The sequence below is a fragment of the Schistocerca piceifrons genome, chromosome 7 (genome assembly GCF_021461385.2).
Source record: "Schistocerca piceifrons isolate TAMUIC-IGC-003096 chromosome 7, iqSchPice1.1, whole genome shotgun sequence".
NCBI classification, from domain to species: domain Eukaryota; kingdom Metazoa; phylum Arthropoda; class Insecta; order Orthoptera; family Acrididae; genus Schistocerca; species Schistocerca piceifrons.
In genome coordinates this window covers 504,961,499-504,983,882 of record NC_060144.1, presented here as the reverse complement: position 1 = coordinate 504,983,882, position 22,384 = coordinate 504,961,499, and the positions used below count along the sequence as shown (strand labels likewise).

Sequence of the window (22,384 nt, the reverse complement as noted above, 5' to 3'; positions counted from 1 at the left end):
CATACCTTAGTTTGTGTAATTATGCCATGGCAACAGTGTGTGTGTGTGTGTGTGTGTGTGTGTGTGTGTGTGTGTGCGCCCATTGTCTTGATGGAAGAGGACTTTCTTCCTTGTTAAACCTGGCCTTTTTTCGCGTATCTTTTGTTGCAATTTATCCAGGAAGTTAGCATAGTATTCTCCAATAATTCATTGCCCAGTGGGGAGATAATATACAAACAGAATCCCCTTTGTATCCCAGAGCACTGATGCCATGACCTTTCCTACCAAAGGAATCATCTTTGCTTTCTTTGGTGGCAGAGAATCAGTATGTTTCCACTGCTTTGACTGTTGTTTTGTCTCTGGGGTATAGTAGTGCACCCAAGTTTCATCTGTGGTCACAAACTGGTCTGTTTCTCCTAAAACATGCAAAACATTGTTCCAATATGTCCATTCTCAAGTGTTTTTGATCCAGTGTCAAGAATCATGGCACCCATCTTGCAGATAATTTTTTCATTTCTAACTCTTCAGTTAAAATGTGATATATCTGGCAAGTGTGAGCAATTTCATGCAATTTGTCCATTACCATTTTGTGCACTTTTGCAATGATTTCTGGAGTAGTGACACATCTTGGCCAACCACCACATGGATGATCATCTAAGCTTTCTCGACCAAATTTAAATTCATTTACCCACTTGGCAAGAGTTGAATATGAAGGAGCAGTCCCCCTCCCCTCCCAGTGTATTCTGGAAATCGGCTTGAATGTCCTTTGCTTTCATACCTTTGTTTACGAAGTACTTAATCACTGCTCGAATCTTGTTTTTCCCCCCCCCCTCCCTCCCCCTTCCGTCTTGACAAATCCCTACGCAGGAACAACAGAACCACGTCACTGCCACAGCTCTCTTCCAAGAGCCCTGACGTGGCATGTGTTTACAGGCAACAGACCAATGAATTATCATGTGGACAACTTGTTGCACTAGTGCTGACCTCTCACGGTGATTCCAAGAACTTTTCAAACCACCCTTGTATCAGTGTGCAAGAAATTTGATTAAAAACAAAGAAAAAACATGAATTGACAGGTTCTTGGATGTAGCAGTTGCAAATTGCCTAACTATTTAATGTGTAGCAATGAGAATACAAAGGTTCAAAATTTTGACAGCTGCACATGTGCTGTGAATCTGGAGTCAGCATACCTTATTGCAATACTGGAAGCCATGGGGGGAGAAACATTTGGAGCACACCTCGTTTTTTGCGATAATGCAATCTTCCACCTTGTGATAATGTTAACAATCTTCCACCTTGTGATAATGTTAACAATCTTCCACCTTGTGATAATGTTAACAATCTTCCACCTTGTGATAATGTTAACAATCTTCCACCTTGTGATAATGTTAACAATCTTCCACCTTGTGATAATGTTAACAATCTTCCACCTTGTGATAATGTTAACAATCTTCCACCTTGTGATAATGTTAACAATCTTCCACCTTGTGATAATGTTAACAATCTTCCACCTTGTGATAATGTTAACAATCTTCCACCTTGTGATAATGTTAACAATCTTCCACCTTGTGATAATGTTAACAATCTTCCACCTTGTGATAATGTTAACAATCTTCCACCTTGTGATAATGTTAACAATCTTCCACCTTGTGATAATGTTAACTGGCACAGCATTCAAATCTAGCCTTCATGACTCAGAAATTTAATGTGTCTGTGCAGTCAAAAAAAAACTGTAGGGTCTAATTTCTTCATTGAAGTAAGTGTTTGTTTATATAATTTACCTAGACGAGCTTGAGCAATGGCTGTTACATGCCAAGAATGACGTATTTCAGCAAGGTGAAAAATCACCACATTGGGTTGAAGAGGTTTGCACATTATTAAATGAATGTCTTTCAAACTGTTGCATTTGTTATTCTGGACATGTCAACACTGTTCTGTTCTTGGGCATCTATATCTTTGAACTTGACATCAGAGGATTTCTTTTTGTGCAGTTATGTCAAGGACCTTATGCATGTGCTTATTGTGCTGAAAGAAATTTAAATACTCAAAATGCTCATTTAGAATATAGTTACTCTACATTTCAGAATGTATTATGTGGTATGGATTATTGCTTAGATATGCTATCTGTGTGACAAAGGGAATTAATATAAAACACTGGTGGAGAACATAAAAAGAAAATGTGTAGTTTTTGTGTGTGTTGTTACCCATTAGTTATGGCCATTCATTGTGATTGTCCTGTATGTGTGAAGTAGAAGTCTTGACACCTGTAAACTGTTTAACAGAAACCTAAAAGCTTGCCCACAAAGACGACATAGTGATATACACCGCACTTGAAATGAATCCTTTTATTTATTGTGTAGTGTTAAGTGGACAGCAAAGTAAAATTTATGTAAAATAATTTCAACTGGCATTGAGACAAGGGATTAGGTGTTAGTCCTAGGCTCTATAAGGCTAATAAGTTGTGAAATACATGAAAAATAAAACCAAGAAGTGGTTCACACTGCCATTTGAGTAGCATTGGTATCACTTGCTGTGTAACACGGAAGTAACATATTAGACTGTTGAAACTCCGCATTTGTTAGTAATTGAGCAGATGTGCCATTTTTCATAACATTAGTGTAATTCGTACCCCCCCATGAACCATGGACCTTGCCGTTGGAGGGGAGGCTTGCGTGCCTCAGCGATACAGATAGCCGTACCGTAGGTGCAACCACAACGGAGGGGTATCTGTTGAGAGGCCAGACAAACGTGTGGTTCCTGAAGAGGGGCAGCAGCCTTTTCAGTAGTTGCAAGGGCAACAGTCTGGATGATTGACTGATCTGGCCTTGTAACAATAACCAAAACGGCCTTGCTGTGCTGGTACTGCGAACGGCTGAAAGCAAGGGGAAACTACAGCCGTAATTTTTCCCGAGGACATGCAGCTTTACTGTATGATTACATGATGATGGCGTCCTCTTGGGTAAAATATTCCGGAGGTAAAATAGTCCCCCATTCGGATCTCCGGGCGGGGACTACTCAAGAGGATGTCGTTATCAGGAGGAAGAAAACTGGCGTTCTACAGATTGGAGTGTGGAATGTCAGATCCCTTAATCGGGCAGGTAGGTTAGAAAATTTAAAAAGGGAACTGGATAGGTTGAAGTTAGATATAGTGGGAATTAGTGAAGTTCGGTGGCAGGAGGAACAAGACTTCTGGTCAGGTGACTACAGGGTTATAAACACAAAATCAAATAGGGGTAATGTAGGAGTAGGTTTAATAATGAATAGGAAAATAGGAATGCGGGTAAGCTACTACAAACAGCATAGTGAACGCATTATTGTGGCCAAGATAGATACGAAGCCCACACCTACTACAGTAGTACAAGTTTATATGCCAACTAGCTCTGCAGATGACGAAGAAATTGAAGAAATGTATGATGAAATAAAAGAAATTATTCAGATTGTGAAGGGGGACGAAAATTTAATAGTCATGGGTGACTGGAATTCGAGTGTAGGAAAAGGGAGAGAAGGAAACATAGTAAGTGAATGTGGACTGGGGGACAGAAATGAAAGAGGAAGCCGCCTTGTAGAATTTTGCACAGAGCACAACATAATCATAACTAACACTTGGTTTAAGAATCATGAAAGAAGGTTGTATACATGACATGGAAGAACCCTGGAGATACTAAAAGGTTTCAGATAGATTATATAATGGTAAGACAGAGATTTAGGAACCAGGTTTTAAATTGTAAGACATTTCCAGGGGCAGATGTGGACTCTGACCACAATCTATTGGTTATGACCTGTAGATTAAAACTGAAGAAACTGCAAAAAGGTGGGAATTTAAGGAGATGGGACCTGGCTAAACTAAAAGAACCAGAGGTTGTACAGAGATTCAGGGAGAGCATAAGGGAACAATTGACAGGAATGGGGGAAATAAATACAGTAGAAGAAGAATGGGTAGCTTTGAGGGATGAAGTAGTGAAGGCAGCAGAGGATCAAGTAGGTAAAAAGACGAGGGCTAGTAGAAATCCTTGGGTAACAGAAGAAATACTGAATTTAATTGATGAAAGGAGAAAATATAAAAATGCAGTAACTGAAACAGGCAAAAAGGAATACAAACGTCTCAAAAACGAGATCGACAGGAAGTGCAAAATGGCTAAGCAGGGATGGCTAGAGGACAAATGTAAGGATGTAGAGGCCTATCTCACTAGGGGTAAGATAGATACCGCCTACAGGAAAATTAAAGAGACCTTTGGAGATAAGAGAATGACTTGTATGAATATCAAGAGCTCAGATGGAAACCCAGTTCTAAGCAAAGAAGGGAAAGCAGAAAGGTGGAAGGAGTATATAGAGGGTCTATACAAGGGCGATGTACTTACGGACAATATTATGGAAATGGAAGAGGATGTAAATGAAGATGAAATGGGAAATATGATACTGCGTGAAGAGTTTGACAGAGCACTGAAAGACCTGAGTCGAAACAAGGCCCCCGGAGTAGACAATATTCCATTGGAACTACTGACGGCCGTGGGAGAGCCAGTCCTGACAAAACTCTACCATCTGGTGAGCAAGATGTATGAAACAGGCGAAATACCCTCAGACTTTAAGAAGAATATAATAATTCCAATCCCAAAGAAAGCAGGTGTTGACAGATGTGAAAATTACTGAACTATCAGCTTAATAAGTCACAGCTGCAAAATACTAACACGAATTCTTTACAGACGAATGGAAAAAGTAGTAGAAGCCGACCTCGGGGAAGATCAGTTTGGATTCTGTAGAAACACTGGAACACGTGAGACAATACTGACCTTACGACTTATCTTAGAAGAAAGATTAAGGAAAGGCAAACCTACGTTTCTAGCATTTGTAGACTTAGAGAAAGCTTTTGACAATGTTGACTGGAATACTCTCTTTCAAATTCTAAAGGTGGCAGGGGTAAAATACAGGGAGCGAAAGGCTATTTACAATTTGTACAGAAACCAGATGGCAGTTATGAGAGTCGAGGGACATGAAAGGGAAGCAGTGGTCGGGAAGGGAGTAAGACAAGGTTGTAGCCTCTCCCCGATGTTGTTCAATCTGTATATTGAGCAAGCAGTAAAGGAAACAAAAGAAAAATTAGGAGTAGGTATTAAAATTCATGGAGAAGAAATAAAAACTTTGAGGTTCGCCGATGACATTGTAATTCTGTCAGAGACAGCAAAGGACTTGGAAGAGCAGTTGAATGGAATGGACAGTGTCTTGAAAGGAGGATATAAGATGAACATCAACAAAAGCAAAACAAGGATAATGGAATGTAGTCTAAGTCGGGTGATGCTGAGGGAATTAGATTAGGAAATGAAGCACTTAAAGTAGTAAAGGAGTTTTGCTATTTGGGGAGCACAATAACTGATGATGGTCGAAGTAGAGAGGATATAAAATTTAGGCTGGCAATGGCAAGGAAAGCGTTTCTGAAGAAGAGAAATTTGTTAACATTGAGTATAGATTTAAGTGTCAGGAAGTCATTTCTGAAAGTATTTGTATGGAGTGTAGCCATGTATGGAAGTGAAACATGGACGGTAAATAGTTTGGACAAGAAGAGAATAGAAGCTTTTGAAATGTGGTGCTACAGAAGAATGCTGAAGATTAGATGGGTAGATCACATAACTAATGAGGAAGTATTGAATAGGATTGGGGAGAAGAGTTTGTGGCACAACTTGACCAGAAGAAGGGATCGGTTGGTAGGACATGTTCTGAGGCATCAAGGGATCACCAAGTTAGTATTGGAGGGCAGCGTGGAGGGTAAAAATCGCAGAGGGAGACCAAGAGGTGAATACACTAAGCAGATTCAGAAGGATGTAGGTTGCAGTAGGTACTGGGAGATGAAAAAGCTTGCACAGGATAGAGTAGCATGGAGAGCTGCATCAAACCAGTCTCAGGACTGAAGACCACAACAACAACAGTGTAATTCGTACACAGATAAAGAATAGTTGTCTTTGTTACCAAGGTAAACATGGATGAACAGAATCAGTTTATTCTTAGTTTAATTAAACGATACAATGAACATACATTATATCAGCTAAATCACACTTTAATTGGATAGTAATAAAATAATCTTTTATTATCACTCCGATGCTGTGTGTTACCATACGGTAATGACCCACTTGAAGCTTTAAACAGCACAGTTGCATCGGATCTCAGCCAGCCGCTTATTTGGTTACTAATTATCTCATATACAGTGGCTTCATTGTGGGACTTTCCTGCTAGCTCAGAATATGGGTCATTTTCTGTAGCGATCATAAATTTTTTTCTGACTAAGTATGCTGCTTACTTTATATTACTGTTGCTTACTTGGAAGTATGACAAAACTTATCACTGTGATAGCTGCAGCAATAATGAATGAATAGGTATGGGCTTGCAATTGTAAAAGAGCAATGGAATGCTACCAAAAAATGGTATTTGTGGCTGGTGGGCATTATTCACAGGTGTGCGTGTTAGAGGGTTAACATCGATTCAGCCAGTGCAGTAGTTTGTCACATTTGTATAACATTTTGCGAGTTGTAATATAAATTAACTGCCTTTGTGGAGCACTAGAGCTTCTCTCAACCAATTTACCTTGAAGCAAGCAGTTGTGCCCCCACCCCACACTCAAGTCTTTAACTTCATCCTTTGTTGCTTGATTCTTCTTGTGTGTTGAAAGCTTGAAATTCTTGGGTGTTAAGCAGTACTAATACACATGTTTCTAAGTAATAGTTAAGTAACAAACCATGGGTTAGAAGTTTGGCGTATAAGAAAACAATTTTTATCGTATAAATACTTATGGTCAGTCACGATAGTTTTCTAAATGTGTTTGTCAATGTGACTTCTGTAACAGTCTTTGTAACATTTATGTTCCCGTTCGTTTCATTTTCGTATTGATCTTTTCTTAAACCAAACTAACTATTTATTATAATGTCTGGAGTAGGAGATTATATATATATATTAATAGAGGGAAACATTCCACGTGGGAAAAATATATCTATATCTAAAAACAAAGATGATGGGACTTACCAAACGAACAAAGATGATGGGACTTACCAAACGAAAGCGCTGGCACGTCGATAGACACACAAACGCAAACATACACACAAAATTCAAGCTTTCGCAACAAACCGTTGCCTCATCAGGAAAGAGGGAAGGAGAGGGAAAGATGAAAGGATGTGGGTTTTAAGGGAGAGGGTAAGGAGTCATTCCAATCCCGGGAGCGGAAAGACTTACCTTAGGGGGAAAAAGGGACGGGTATACACTCGCGCGCACACACATACACATATCCATCCACACATATACAGACACAAGCAGACATATTTAAAGACAAACTCTTTGTCTTTAAATATGTCTGCTTGTGTCTGTATATATGTGTGGATGGATGTGTGTGTGTGTGTGTGTGTGTGTGTGTGTGTGTGTGTGTGTGTGTGTGTGTGTGTGTGTGTGCGCGCGCGCGCGAGTGTATACCCGTCCCTTTTTCCCCCTAAGGTAAGTCTTTCCGCTCCCGGGATTGGAATGACTCCTTACCCTCTCCCTTAAAACCCACATCCTTTCGTCTTTCCCTCTCCTTCCCTCTTTCCTGATGAGGCAACAGTTTGTTGTGAAAGCTTGAATTTTGTGTGTGTGTTTGTGTTTGTTTGTGTGTCTATCGACCTGCCAGCGCTTTCGTTCGGTAAGTCACCTCATCTTCGTTTTTATATATACTTTTTCCCACGTGGAATGTTTCCTTCTATTATATTGATATCATTAATTTGAATCCAACAATTAAAGGCTTGTGTCTGTATGTGTGGATGGATATGTGCGTGTGTGTGAGTGTATACCTGTCCTTTTTTCCCCCTAAGGTAAGTCTTTCCGCTCCCGGGATTGAAATGACTCCTTACCCTCTCCCTTAAAACCCACTTCCTTTCGTCTTCCCCTCTCCTTCCCTCTTTCCTGATGAGGCAACAGTTTGTTGCGAAAGCTTGAATTTTGTGTGTATGTTTGTGTATGTTTGTGTATGTTTGTGTATGTTTGTGTATGTTTGTGTATGTTTGTGTATCTATCGACCTGTCAGCACTTTCGTTCGGTAAGTCACCTCATCTTTGTTTTTATACATAATTTTTCCCACGTATGTTTCCTTCATATATACCGTCTCCGTGCAAGACAGACAATATATAAAACAATTGAAGACGTCGAAATGACATCATCAGCTGCTGACAAGAAAAAGAATACTATCATATCTGTCGCTGCACACTCTCTACTCGATGGACCCGCAGTCTTCTGTGGTTGCAGACTGAACTTCAGCATTGACATCAATGATTCTTTCACCCATGGCAACGGATGGTTAACTGTCGCTATTGTACGTGGTGGTACAGGCGTTCCCAATGTATCAGGACTGGAAAGTTTCGTCGATCGTGACATCATAGACTATCGAACATATCATGTCACTGAAAATGCAAATAAAGACTTTGGCAAATCGGGGAGGGGGAGAGAGAGAGAGAGAGAGAGAGAGAGAGAGAGAGAGAGAGAGAGAGAGAGAGAGAGTGCACTAAGAGATTGTCCTCCTAGAGTATTTTATTCTTATATGGGGGGTGGGGGGCGCATTAGGTTCTGTTTGCTCTCCAAACCAAGGTACAACTCGGCATTTTTCACATTAATGAACAGTGTGAGAAGTAAAAACTGATGATAAATCCAAAATCCCAGGTGGTCTGGGTGGGGAAGCTGTGACATACAAATTTGTACTCCGGCATTTTCCAGTCAGGAATCCATCCTTGCAGAATGTTCACCGTGTATATTACTTCATTTATAATGTCATTTCAAGTACTGCCATTATCAGGTCTGTACTGAAGAGTAAAGGAATGTAAGAATGAGAGGTGTTGGTTTGACAGTGTCACAGGAGGAATGGTCAGTATTCAGGGATATGACAGCAGTCAGTCACTGGAAGCAAAAGGTCTATCACTGAGATTATCCCAGACAGCTCTTAGCACTGTTGTCAACTTTCAGGTGCAAAGTGCTAACGGCTGCATGTGGAAACAGTAGCCATCTACATAACTGTGACAACATTGAGGTGTTTCCATAGACACATTTACAAAATCACATTACATTATTGGTTGAGGTAGATTTGTGAAGCTCCTGTGCCCAGTCCGTTGCAACTGTTGGGATCAACTTAGGCCAATTCCACTATAGAAACAGGCTTGCATACCTTAGCTGTGAGCATTTCATCTTTGCTACTTTGAAACACATCTCTTCTACTGAACTAGTGCTCAGAGCTCTTAAGGTATGCCTAAGAACCCCTGTTTACTCGACTTTTGTTTTGAATGATTGGTTGTATCCCTGAATATTGACCATTCCTCCTGGGCATCCTGTATATTATCCAGATAAAGTATGAAGACTTGAAAGGTTAAAAAAATTAAAGTTCATTCATCAAAACAGAAGTCAATAATACCTATTCTTAAATAGGGTGTCAACTGTCATCGTAACTCAGATTTTTACACAGTAATTTCCACATTTGTAAAATTAAGCTTTCAGATGACAGCAATAATTTAATATGGAGTTAACCTAAATATATCAAGTTTCCCTGCTTCTCAATAATGCCTATACAACATCTGGGTAAAACTTGAGTATTAAATAATATTTTGTCTTAACATTATACAGGATGAACATTAATGAAACTTACAAACTGGAGGGACAGATTCCCAACTGGAAATTGAGGAAAAAAGGTCCCATGAACAAGTCTAGAAATGCATCGTTGCCATGGTAGATGGTGCCGATGAATTAAATTTCCTCTGACCACGTGCTGTGCTCTCCTTGCTGTAGGCTGTGTGATTGATGCAGTGGACAGTAAGCAGTGGAATAGTCCAGTATTCATGTCAGGAAGAAGCAGAGATGGTATTTGTCTATGGCAAAGCAGATGGAAACTATTGAGGCAGCACAGCTTTACCAACCCAAGTACACTCACACACCAACCACATCACACATCATTTTGAGCCCTGTTTGGGCATTTATGTGATCATGACTCTTTGTGGACTAATGTGTATGGAGACGACACTGTGTGTACACCCGATTTGGAGGAGTGTTCAACAGGGTATTGAGACAAATCCTAGTATAAGGTCCAAGCAAGTGGCCTGCCAACATAATGTGTACCAAAGCACGATTGTGTGTATCCTGCATGACATTGCTATTATCCCTATCACCTGCAATGAGAGCAGGGATTATCAGCAGTGGATTTGCCTCTGTGAGGAGGATTTTGTTGGTGGGTTTTACACCAGACCATCACAGATATGGGATTTCTTGTCATCAACTCTTTCCTGATGAAGCAGCCTTTACCCAAATTGGCATCATCAGTCTGCATAATCAGCTGTGGGCCACACAGTCCTCAAGGAATGGTTGAGGCGTCTTTTCAGCATAGTTTCAGCGGTTAGTATTCCACAATGCCTCAATAGAGGAATGTATGTGGACTCCCTTCAGAATACTCTGCCTGGGCTGCTTTAAAATGTGCCTTTGGCAGTATGACAGGTTGTTGTTTCTGTATAACTGGGCACTGCCCCACTTCTGCATTACAGTTTGCCGACACCTCATAATTTACGCTGTATGTTGGATAAGATGGGGAGGCCCTGTAGCATGGCCTGCCGGATCACAGGACTTAAACCACCTGGATTTTACCTCTGGGACATCTGAAAAGTGGTGTTTGATGAACTAGTGCTTGATATGCAGACTCTTAAACAGTGTTTACCATACCAGTGACACTATTTGGAGAGTGCGAATGTGCGAAAGAATGCGGCAGCCCATAATACAATGTGTGAATGCTTGCATTGCATCCCATGGAGGCCACTTGGAACATACATTGACATGGATGCGATGCACCTCTGTGCTTTGTTCAGAGATGATTTGTCGTCGTCGCGTGCACTCACACATTACTCGTTTCTGGAAACATGTTTATAGGATCTTTTTTCTTCTATTTCCAGTCAGGAATCCGTCCCTGCAATTTGTTGATTCAATTAATGTTCACTGTGTATTACGATCATAAATAGTATTTGCTCTTATGTAGGGAAAAGGCAGATTGCTATTTCCCATAAAGATAACACAAGTTACAGACAGGTGCAAGACACTCATTAGCTTTGTCAAAGCCTTTGTCAGGAAAGGAAATACCCTCCGCCCCACACACACACACACACACTCTCTCTCTCTCTCTCTCTCTCTCTCTCTCTCTCTCTCTCTCTCTACTCCTGTCTTTCCTCATGCACACATGACCACCATTTCCGGCACTTCGGACGGGAAAGCATTCCAGTCAGACCTGCTGGAATTGGCAGTCGCGTATATGCATGTCTCCTTTTCTGATAAAGGCCTTGGCCAAAAGGTAATGTCTTTTTGTTGTGGTGTCTGCAACTTGTCATCTAGCCTGTCTTTTTTCATATATTGTTGGTATACAAATTTTGTTTTCATATTTGCTCTTATGGTTACGTGTGTATCAATTGTGTAATATTAACTTCAGTTTTTTTATATACTGCCAAAAATTCTTCTAAATGATTACAAAGAGTAAAAAAATGCTATTATTCAATAACAGTAATGGTTATTCCTCAATGGAATTAAGAGCCTGTGACAAATGATATCCTGTCCAGCTCATCCATTACATTTACTGTGCTATCACCTTCGTAGGACATGTTCTGAGGCATCAAGGGATCATCAAATTAGTACTGGAGGGTAAAAATCATAGAGGGAGACCAAGAGATGTATACACTAAGCTGATTCAGAAGGATGTAGGCTGCAGTAGTTCCTGGGAGATGAAGCTTGCACAGGATAGAGTAGCATGGAGAGCTGCATCAAACCAATCTCTGGACTGAAGACTATGACAACCCCTCCTGACACCAGTAACCTAGTTAACCTGTCCAGTAACCCAGTTAACCTGCCCCTGAACGGCATACCTCTGATAACCAGTATCAGACTGCCTTTGAAAAGTTCAACTTTGCTTGGATTTTGACTGTCTCTTGTCATGCCGTCAGGTGAATTTCCATCAACAAAGTAGTGTTCTGCCCATCTCCCTCCCCTCAAACCTAAAGAATATCCTTACCCATTCCTACTGTAAACTTGCTCCCAGTCCTGCACCCTATGTGTCATTACCCTGCGGTCGTTCTAGTGAAAGATGGGTCACATATGCCCACCCCCTACCACATTCCAGTCACAGGCATCACGTACCCAATAAAAGGCAAGGTCACATGTGGAAGCAGCGTTGTAATATATCAGCTGTGTTGCAATTACTCTAAATCTTTCTGTGTGTGTATGAGTGTCTACTAGCATGAATGGCAGAGACCTAACTCTGACAAAATGCAAACTGGACTATCAGGCTGCCGAACATGTTGCACACTGCCACACTGCCTTCAGCAGCTGCTTCAATACACAGGCTGCTTGGATACTGCCTTCCAGCAAGATTTTATTCTGAATTATGCAGGTGGGAAACTTCTCTCCAGTATATCCTGCACTCACAGTCCCCCCGTCCCGGGCCGTCTCTCTCCCACCCCCGTCCCGGGCCGTCTCTCTCCCACCCCCGTCCCGGGCCGTCTCTCTCTCTCCCACCCCCGTCCCGGGCCGTCTCTCTCCCACCCACCCCCGTCCCGGGCCGTCTCTCTCCCACCCACCCCCGTCCCGGGCCGTCTCTCTCCCACCCACCCCCGTCCCGGGCCGTCTCTCTCCCACCCACCCCCGTCCCGGGCCGTCTCTCTCCCACCCACCCCCGTCCCGGGCCGTCTCTCTCCCACCCACCCCCGTCCCGGGCCGTCTCTCTCCCACCCACCCCCGTCCCGGGCCGTCTCTCTCCCACCCACCCCCGTCCCGGGCCGTCTCTCTCCCACCCACCCCCGTCCCGGGCCGTCTCTCTCCCACCCACCCCCGTCCCGAGTTGAGCTTGACAACTAACGTGAAAACTGTTTCCTGTTACAAGTTAGTGTGTCATACATTGGTCCGCTCAGGTGATCGTGGCCTTCCCCTCATTTTACTCCAAATTGATTATTCAGTTAATGTGATTGGCTCTGGTTCTACAGCCAGTTGTAGGTGCCTATATTTTAATGACTAAATAGTTTTATATAAAAACAAAGATGAGGTGACTTACCGAACGAAAGGGCTGGCAGGTCGATAGACACACAAACATACACACAAAATTCAAGCTTTCGCAACAAACTGTTGCCTCATCAGGAAAGAGGGAAGGAGAGGGGAAGACGAAAGGAAGTGGGTTTTAAGGGAGAGGGTAAGGAGTCATTCCAATCCCGGGAGCGGAAAGACTTACCTTAGGGGGGAAAAAAGGACAGGTATACACTCTCACACACGCACATATCCATCCACACATACAGACACAAGCAGACATATTTAAAGACTAAATAGTTTTATTTTTTTTGTGATCAGTTTTAGAAATTTACAAATGTCTGTAGTCGTTTAACCAAATTTCCTCTCAGAACATTTAGTTTAGTTTCAATAAATTGTATACTTGCAACTATCAGAGACATTACTGTTGTAATGACATGATTGAAAAACAGATTTATGAGAACCTGTTGTACTTCATAGTGAACTCCACATTGACTTACTACTGTCATCTGAAAAGCTAATTTTATAATTCGGCAGTGGTGTTTGTATCTTAACAATAATGGAAAGTTCTTAGATAGAAAGATGCACAAAATACGGGATAATTAGCAACTTCCTTATAGAAGATTGGTGCATGGTACGTAGAAGAATGCAGTATACTGTTAACAGATTTTCTATTACAGGTTTCTGAGTAGATTAATTTCTCAATATCATTGTGCTGCTTCTTAAAATTTCTGGTGCTTTACAACATACAAAATCGGAACTGTTTGACACTTTAAAGATGAATTCCTGTCCTAGATTTCTAAATGTTAAGTATTGATACATCATAAGCTGTTTCTGTTTTAGTGTTCTGCTGAGTATGTGCATAAAGAGCTACAAAGGTACGTAAAAATTAAATAGGTGAAATTTTTTTCCAGGTGGTGAAGATGCTTCTAATGGCCATGCAGAACGTCCAATACGGAAAATTTTTGTTGGCAACATTAGTCCAGGTGTAAGTAAGAATTCAAAATGACTTCGTAAATTAAGGAAAAATATTTTAATTCTCTGTAACACAGCCCATTTATTTCAGACGACTCGGGCTGAGTTAAAGGAATGTTTTGACACATATGGTGTTGTCCTGGATGCAGTTGTTATAGTGGATAAGAATGCCTGCAAAAGAAAATATTATGGATTTGTTACATTTCTGGTCCCAGCACAGGCTTGTTCGTAAGTGTCTGTCATTTAGATTTCTTGAGATTGCATTTTTTTCATGTAAAACAGTTCTTTTGACACTGTAATTTATGCAAAATTGTGCACATCTGGCAGTCTAACAAATTTTGAATGAATGATTGTGTCCTGTCAGAACGTGGATTGGCCCTCTCTAATTGAATATATATACTTGAGGAAAATTTTTGGTTGAGTCTTGATTACTGATTACTGAATGTTACTGAAATGTTTTTCTTTGGTCCCTATGCTTGAAATTGTAGTGTACTCCTAAATTCTTGACACAGGTACCATTGCAATGATAATTCTCATTAGTCATGTTGAGTAAAAAAATAGATTATTAAGTCACTAACTCAAGGAATATTGTTGATTTCACATTGTTCATGCGCTCCTTTAGGGCGCACAAGTAGCGATTGATAGGGGCAATCTGAATCGATTGAAATTGGAGATACTTGACTGTTGGCACAGACAACTTCCCTTCACTGCCAAACCAATATGACTTAGCAGAGAACACTGAAAGTATGATAACTTTTGTGTACAAAAGGAGATGTAACGTGAGATAACAATACATGAAATAACTCGGCACAGTGAAGACAGTGTAATATGGTGACTACAGCGGCATTGTATGGTGCAGTGTTCTCTGCCTACGGTTGCTATTATCCTGAAACAAATCATACAAAATGTTGAGACTATATTGTGCTACTCATTACAGCTGCTGCATTTGGTGTCCTCCTACTATGCATAATTTATGCTTAATCATTGGCGTTTCAAATAGTGTTTCTGAAACACAGTTGCTGACTTCAACAAAGAATTTAAAATATTTCATATACAGCAGCGACTTGATTAACTGGACTAATTTTTGTCATAGGGCATACAGATAATTGAAAATCCGGATAATCGAATGTATTAAGGAAAGACTTTTGTATGATTAGCTCTAGGAAGGTAACCTGCATCGACTGCGTATGGTTATTTTTTTGGGTATGTTGTCATATGGTTATCTTTCTAGGGTTAATACACAATGTTTGTTTGTTTATTCAAAACAACAAAAACTATTCAAACTGATAAAAATCACACAAATCAATGTTTATTAGATTAGAGATAAATTTTCATATTTATGTACACATTTTCTTAAAATTACTGAAGTATTGCAACCTTGGTCATGAAATGGGTAGCTGGAGTTTAATTTTTAAAAATATTTGCTATCAGTCTGTTAGTTTTCGAACCATTTGAAAGTTATTTCCAGGGCTTGAAATGCTTCTGCATTAGATGGTCTCAATCATTTTCTGCATTTTCATTTTTTCTTTTTCTTTCTTACACTTCTTGTTGTCTGCATGCAATAAGTTCCAACAATGTCATCATCCGACATGATCTGAAAACCTTAATCGTTGGTGTCACAAGTGAGCCACTTCTTCATATCATCAGCATGACATTCCTAGCATATTAGCATGGGTCAGTAGCTTATTTACATCCTCCAAAACAGAATCATTTGTATCAGTTACTGAATTTTCATGCTTTCATTGTTGTATTTGGTTTAAAGCTTTGTTCAGTCTTCCTTTCAATTAAATCCCAAGCACCTTCAACTCTGTAATGACACTCCTTCAAATTCATTTACCTGGAAAAATAACATAAGTACTATGTAAAAATCTATGTAAATCTATATAAAAGATCCAGAATGAGATTTTCACTCTGCAGCGGAGTGTGCGCTGATATGAAACTTCCTGGCAGATTAAAACTGTGTGCCCGACCGAGACTCAAACTCGGCACCTTTGCCTTCCAAGGCAAGTGCTCTAACATCTGAGCTACCGAAGCACAACTCACGCCCGGTACTCACAGCTTTACTTCTGCCAGTATCTTGTCCCCTACCTTCCAAACTTTACAGAAGTAAAGCTGTGAGTACCGGGCGTGAGTCGGTAGCGCAGATGGTAGAGCACTTGCCCGCGAAAGGCAAAGGTCCCGGGTTCGAGTCTCGGTCGGGCACACAGTTTTAATCTGCCAGGAAGTTTTATATAAAAGATGTTTGTAAATTTGTGTTGATGTTTCAGTAACACTTTGATCTATTGGTTGCAGCAAGAATGACACACTAGGAGGCAAAATTTTACTGGAAACATGTCATTTTCTGTTGCCAGCAGTTCAGCTGTTGGTGCCTTATCCAGTAAAAGCAAGACATTTCCACGTTTGCAAATTTTTTTTTTTTAGTTGATGGATAAGTGTTGTCATACTAGTCAGTGAAGATTTCGGTGTTCATCCATGCACTTCTTCGGTTTCTATGAGGAGGAGGAACTCTGATATTTTGAAGTATCTGGAGTTTTTGATTTTCTGGTGGGGGAGCAGAGGCATTTTATGGGTCTCGGTAGTGTTTGCGCAAACTAATATTGTTACTTGCTCTTTACTAGTTTATTGTGGAGCTGAACAAGCTCACCAAGAATTTAAAGATTTTGAAAATAATTTTTTATAATTTAATTTGGTTTCATCAGTGTTGTAAACAAAGTCCACATCAGTCATTTTTGTCCACTTTTTAAAATTACAGTTAAAAGAATTTTCTGCATCAATTCATGAATTCCATAATGAGATTTCAGTCTGTATTGTTTGTTATCTTTGGGAGATAACTCCTCTCTTGAACTCTGACATTCAAAAGCATAGACGTGGTGCAACACAGTGCAGCACAGTAGCGATTGGCAACTGTCTTAAACTATAATTAAAAGTAAGCTGTCTAACTCAGACAGTAATGAAATGGGTGGGGCAGAGACTGCACAGGGTGCAGGATGGTAGTCCGGCATGACATGTCTGTATGTGCATGGACTAAATTACAAAGATATTTGCTCAGGGTTGGCAGTCCGGATATTGCGAATCTGTGTAACTGAGGTCCAGATAATTGAGTCTGCACAAGTGGAATTTCCATCTTTTTTAATCATTGCTAGGATGGTGGTTTTTTGTAGGATTGAGTAATTTATCAGGGAAATCAGAGGAACTTAATTAGGTGCCAGTTGCTTGTATTTTATGTGTAATCTTACAGTGTTAATGGATGAATTACTGTCCAATACAAGCAATGTGTGCCATTGATTGCACATTATTTAGCTTTTTCACCATTATGAACTTTTCTATTTTGTGAAAGTAGTAGTCATTTTGAAGTTTGATTGAGCAATGAACATTTAGATCAAGATGATTGTATCAAAGATGGAACCTTTTTAACCTTGGATTATACTAATACACAGACCCATAATAGTCCATTGGACCTGTTTGTTATGTGAAGACACAATTGGAAACTTGTTCCAGGATGTTTTGGATCAGGATTTCCTGCTTTGAACAACCAGTAGCCAGCCCATTATGCTGTCAAATTATGCATGCTTTGTGGTCTGATTGAAATTGTTTCAATTGATGTTTTTTGTGTATATAAAGATTCTCTTTACAAGAATAGACACTCACTAAGAAATGTGGGTGGAGTACCTGGGCCGAGTTCATCCTACTATGTGGAGATGCATGTCTCATCGCTGATTGCTAATGTTCCCCAAAGTTCCTTTGTCACATTGTTCTGTCACTTCAGATGCACACAAGGTTGTTTAAATCTTAGTGTTGGCAGTATTCTTCATGCTTATAATTCTCACTGGGAGAAAATAGCTAAGCCACTAAATTCTCATGCTTGTAGGATTCAAATTCTGATAAGTGGATTTAAAATCTTTGTTGCCCTTATTTTCAGGTAAATATCAGATTAATGGCTTACAGCCAGAGCAGTGTTTCCCATCAATTCTCCTCTATGCTTTTAATGTCTGATGTACTTTACTAAGATTTTTCACAATTGCTTTTAATCATTTGAGAGATTATTCTTTTTAAAAATCGTGGTCAATTCTTGTCACTTCCGAACTGATTGAGTACTAAATCTCTGACGGCCTCAGTGTCTAAACAACCAGCACCACCATACTTTTACTAAGGTTCTGTCTAGTTGAAAAATGATCGGATCTCTTGCTCCATTTTGAATGACCTTCTGCCATAATTAGGGACCAGAAAATTGCAAAATTCGTATCCTTTTTTATTTATAAATGATTAGAGGACAAAAGGTTGTCACACTACATGCTGGAGACAAGGTATTAGTGGTTTGAAATTGGCTCTTTAAAAAATGATTGGGGAACTTTCTGACTGGAACATTGACTTTTGCCAAAAATTAAAGTATTTTTCTGAAATTGCCTTATTCTTTTGTCTGTCTTCAAGCTTTCAACAAATATTCGGTCTGTTGAGAATCAGCAGCATTGTCTCACTGAGGGGCTGCATGTATATCTGGTTTAAGTTATTCAACAGTATTTTTTTCCCACCCAGTTCAATAATTACATAATCTGCAGAATATTAATTTCAGCCTTTTTGTTGGGGTTAAGTTGTGTTACTCATACTTAGCAACACTACAGATAGAACCTATGAAGCACATAACATAGAAGTAGAATAGAAAATAGCTCCATTTACAACACTGCAAATAGAACTGACAAGGCACATAGCATAGAACTATAGAACTAGAACTGAAGATAGCTCCATTCACACATCAGAATAATAATTTCGGTGTAGTCAAGATACACTAACAGGTTTTGTTTTCCAGCTGCTATAGTGCAATGTCTGGACACTATATTTGCAGACAGCCTCAAGTTTAAACAACTATTGTTTGACTACCCAAGGGGAGGAGAAGGGAGTGAGTGATCTGGCGAAACAGTCCCTGCCTGCCTCTAGCATCATCTTGTATCCATGCTCAGAATTTCTGAGAAAGTGGAACTGACACAAGGTCACAGGATTGCCAATCCCTTCCAGTGTTGAGGGTCCTAATCAAATTTTATGATGTACCAGAATTAGTCTTTTCACTTTTCTCAAAATGAGAAAAGAGGAGCAAGGGAACAGCTACTGTGCAATTGCTTGCTGAGGTTGACATAGTATTGTAAACAAAATAGTTCAGGCCTTACCACGTACGGTATTTGATGCAAACCCTTTTCAAAACACTCAAGACCTAAAACTGCCATGATAAAAGTTTCCACATTATATGAACGTCTGCTAGCAGACAAAAGTGTTTGCTCCAAGATGTTAGGTCTTATGCCTAAGCTTGATTATGTGGCATGTATCTTACACAGACCATTCTGCCACCTGCAGTTTGCATAGCACCAGATAATAGAGTGCACTGGTAGGTCATTGTGTTCATGCACTTTCTATCTAGCAAACACATTTTTACACACATTCTTCCCAAACTGGGTTTTGCCAGATGACATGCAATACCAGTGACTGAAAATTGGTTACATTTTAGATATTTAGGCACAAAAGACTTGTATCGGACTAACGCCTATTTCAAAATAGTGCCTATTAGGTAACTTTACATTTGTGCGTTTTCATGCAGAATTTGCCCCTGTATTCACATTTATTGCAAAATGTAAATTTTTCAGGCCCCTAGTCATAAGTTCGATCAGTGGTAACATTGGAATGTAATAGAGGATATGAATTGTGGTTCATATTTAAAGAATGGTTATGTTTTAAAAGCAGTTCAGTTATGATTGTTCAGAAATTAATTTGCTGATTGCAATTGAATTGACATTCACCATGTTTGGATAGACCTACTATTCAAAACACACATGAAAATTTCAGCCAGCCTGAGATTTCCCCATTATAGCAACCTATTGCCTTAACCACTTGAGATCTGTGCGAGCTCCTCAGACTGACCCAGACATCTGCATGTCTCGCTGTCTGCCTCCTAATATTGTCGTTCTTTAAATGCGTTATCTAATATTCACATTACTTGGCTTAACCAATGGAAAATCCACTGTGGAATAACAACAACATGAAAAGGATAGATTGCTATTCACCACATAGAGATGTTGAAGTCACAGACATGCACAACAAAAAGACTGCTGTACATTTCAGCTTTCGCCCAAAAGGCCTCCTCCTAAAATAAAAAAACCCACACACATGCACGTAAGCACAACTCGCATGCACGTAACCACTCTCTGGCAACTGAAGCTGGACTGCAATCAGCCATGTGGGGGTAAGGAAGTGGCCGAGGTGGGGAAGGGGAAGATAGCAGGGTGGTGGTGGAGGGTGTAGTGCTGCTTGAGAGAGCATGCAGATACATAGTGGGGAAAGGTAGGGTTGCTAGATGTAGTCTGGAAAGGTAGGGTTGCTAGATGTAGTCTGGGTGATAGAAAAGGAGATTGGTGAAGTGGAAAGACTAGTGGTGCATTGGTGGAGTAGAAGGCTGTGTAGTGCTGGAATGGGAGCTTTACTGTTCATGCCAGTGGTCGACAAAGAGCTATTGGTGCCTTTCTTTGCACAGTCTCTTGTTTCAGCTTGGTGATAGCAGGGTGTATACGACCTGGGAAAAACCTGGGAATTTTTTCATTCGAGAGAAACCTGGGACAAACCTGTGAATTTTTTAGAATTCCGGGAATTTTCCATTGTTTTTGTTTTCAGTTGAATTTTTGTAATTTTGACTGGTAAGAACCGATGCTCTAACAAGTGGTATAACTGTATCCTGCTACTGCACAATAACACTTCAACAATAAAACATAAACAAGAGAAAAAACAAAAATAACTTAAATTGCAAAGGAAATGTGCCATATACGATGACACACAGTGCCCATGCAAGCGGGCGCCAACAGCAAAATGTGTCGAAGGATTTAGGAAGACTATGCAATGCTTTTAGATTAGATTTACTTTCATTCCAATTGATTCATAGTGAGGAGGTCCTCCAGGATGTAGAACATCTCAGAAAAACAATAATACATGACAAATATTTACAACTAAAACAAATAAGCTAATGTACCATTCCACAGGTCCCAAGTGGAATGATAGTCATTTTTTTTAATGAACGCTATATGAAAGTCATTTTACAAATACTAATGCACTGAATTTAAAATAGTTTATTTATTTAAAAAGAAAGATGATGTGACTTACCGAACGAAAGTGCTGGCAGGTCGATACACACAAACATACGCACAAAATTCAAGCTTTCGCAACAAACGGTTGCTTCATGAGGAAAGAGGGAAGGAGAGGGAAAGACGAAAGGATGTGGGTTTTAAGGGAGAAGGTAAGGAGTCATTACAGTCCCGGGAGCGGAAAGACTTACCTTAAGGGGAAAAAAGGACAGGTATACACTCGCGCACACACACACACACACATCCATCCGCACATACACAGACACAAGCAGACATTTGTAAAGGCAAAGCAATATTTATAAGGTAATAAACGTGTAATACAACTACTATAATACTTATTTACAATGAATATATTACTGCACTGAAATGAAATGGTGCAGAACATAGATTGTGTACACGCGCGCGCGCACACACACACACACACACACACACACACACACACACACACACACACACACACCCTCCAATGTGTGTGAAGTGACAACTGTTTACATTAGATTCTTTTTAGCAGTTATTACGAGTGGGATCATGTGCATGTGCAGTTGAGCCACATTTGCATAGTAGATTCTCCATCTTCTGGCTACAGGAATGTGGCTATTGGCTGTGCAAGCAATCACAGCAGGCAGCTAGATGCTACTGGGAAAAGGGAGTGCCAAATTCATATTCTAGAGGGAAAAAAAACTTGTTTCACAAAGCACTTAGCATCCAGTGCGCGTTGGTATGTCAATTATTTATGATTTCAAAATGCATACCTGTTGGTTTTTAACATTTTTGAACACAATCTAAGTTGATTTCTGAATGAATCATAAGTTGATTTGTGAATGCATGCATAGTGTATGTGATGTCTCTGGGAGAATCCTCATCTCATCTAGAAATAATTTTCTGCAGACAAAAGGGGACGGGGCTATACAAGCTGAGCAGAGTAAAGCCGAACGGATGAATGCCAATCGCTGTCTGATTATGTGGTTGATTAGGTTTGCGAATGATCGGCGTTGTTATGATTACTAGCGAAATCCATAGATTCAGACTACCAGAATGGAAATAAACGACTAACAGGAATAACAGGTGAGAAAGATTACATATTATCTTCTCAGTGTATTCAAGAGAATGAAATTTTGACAGAAAATTTTTGGCCAGATCGCTACTCTAATAAGGACCAGTTGTACAGTCCCCGGCTAGCAGCCGCTTGAAGTTCTTTTCTGGAAGTAACGCGGAAAACATGTTGTACGAACATGTAACAACGCCTAACCAGAGAGTAATCGCAGGATAACTAAACCTGTGATTCT

The 22,384-nt window shown here is 40.1% G+C and overlaps 1 protein-coding gene across 5 annotated transcripts in view; it reads left to right on the top strand.

Moving 5' to 3' along the window:
- Positions 1 to 22,384, top strand: part of LOC124804588 — a 98,087-nt gene that overhangs the window by 14,894 nt on the left and 60,809 nt on the right. For all 5 annotated transcript variants that reach the window (XM_047264775.1, XM_047264773.1, XM_047264774.1 and 2 more), the window contains exons 3-4: positions 13,923 to 13,996; positions 14,075 to 14,211. In XM_047264775.1, coding sequence (XP_047120731.1) covers positions 13,923 to 13,996; positions 14,075 to 14,211 — 211 coding nt within the window. The remainder of the gene's footprint in view (positions 1 to 13,922; positions 13,997 to 14,074; positions 14,212 to 22,384) is intronic.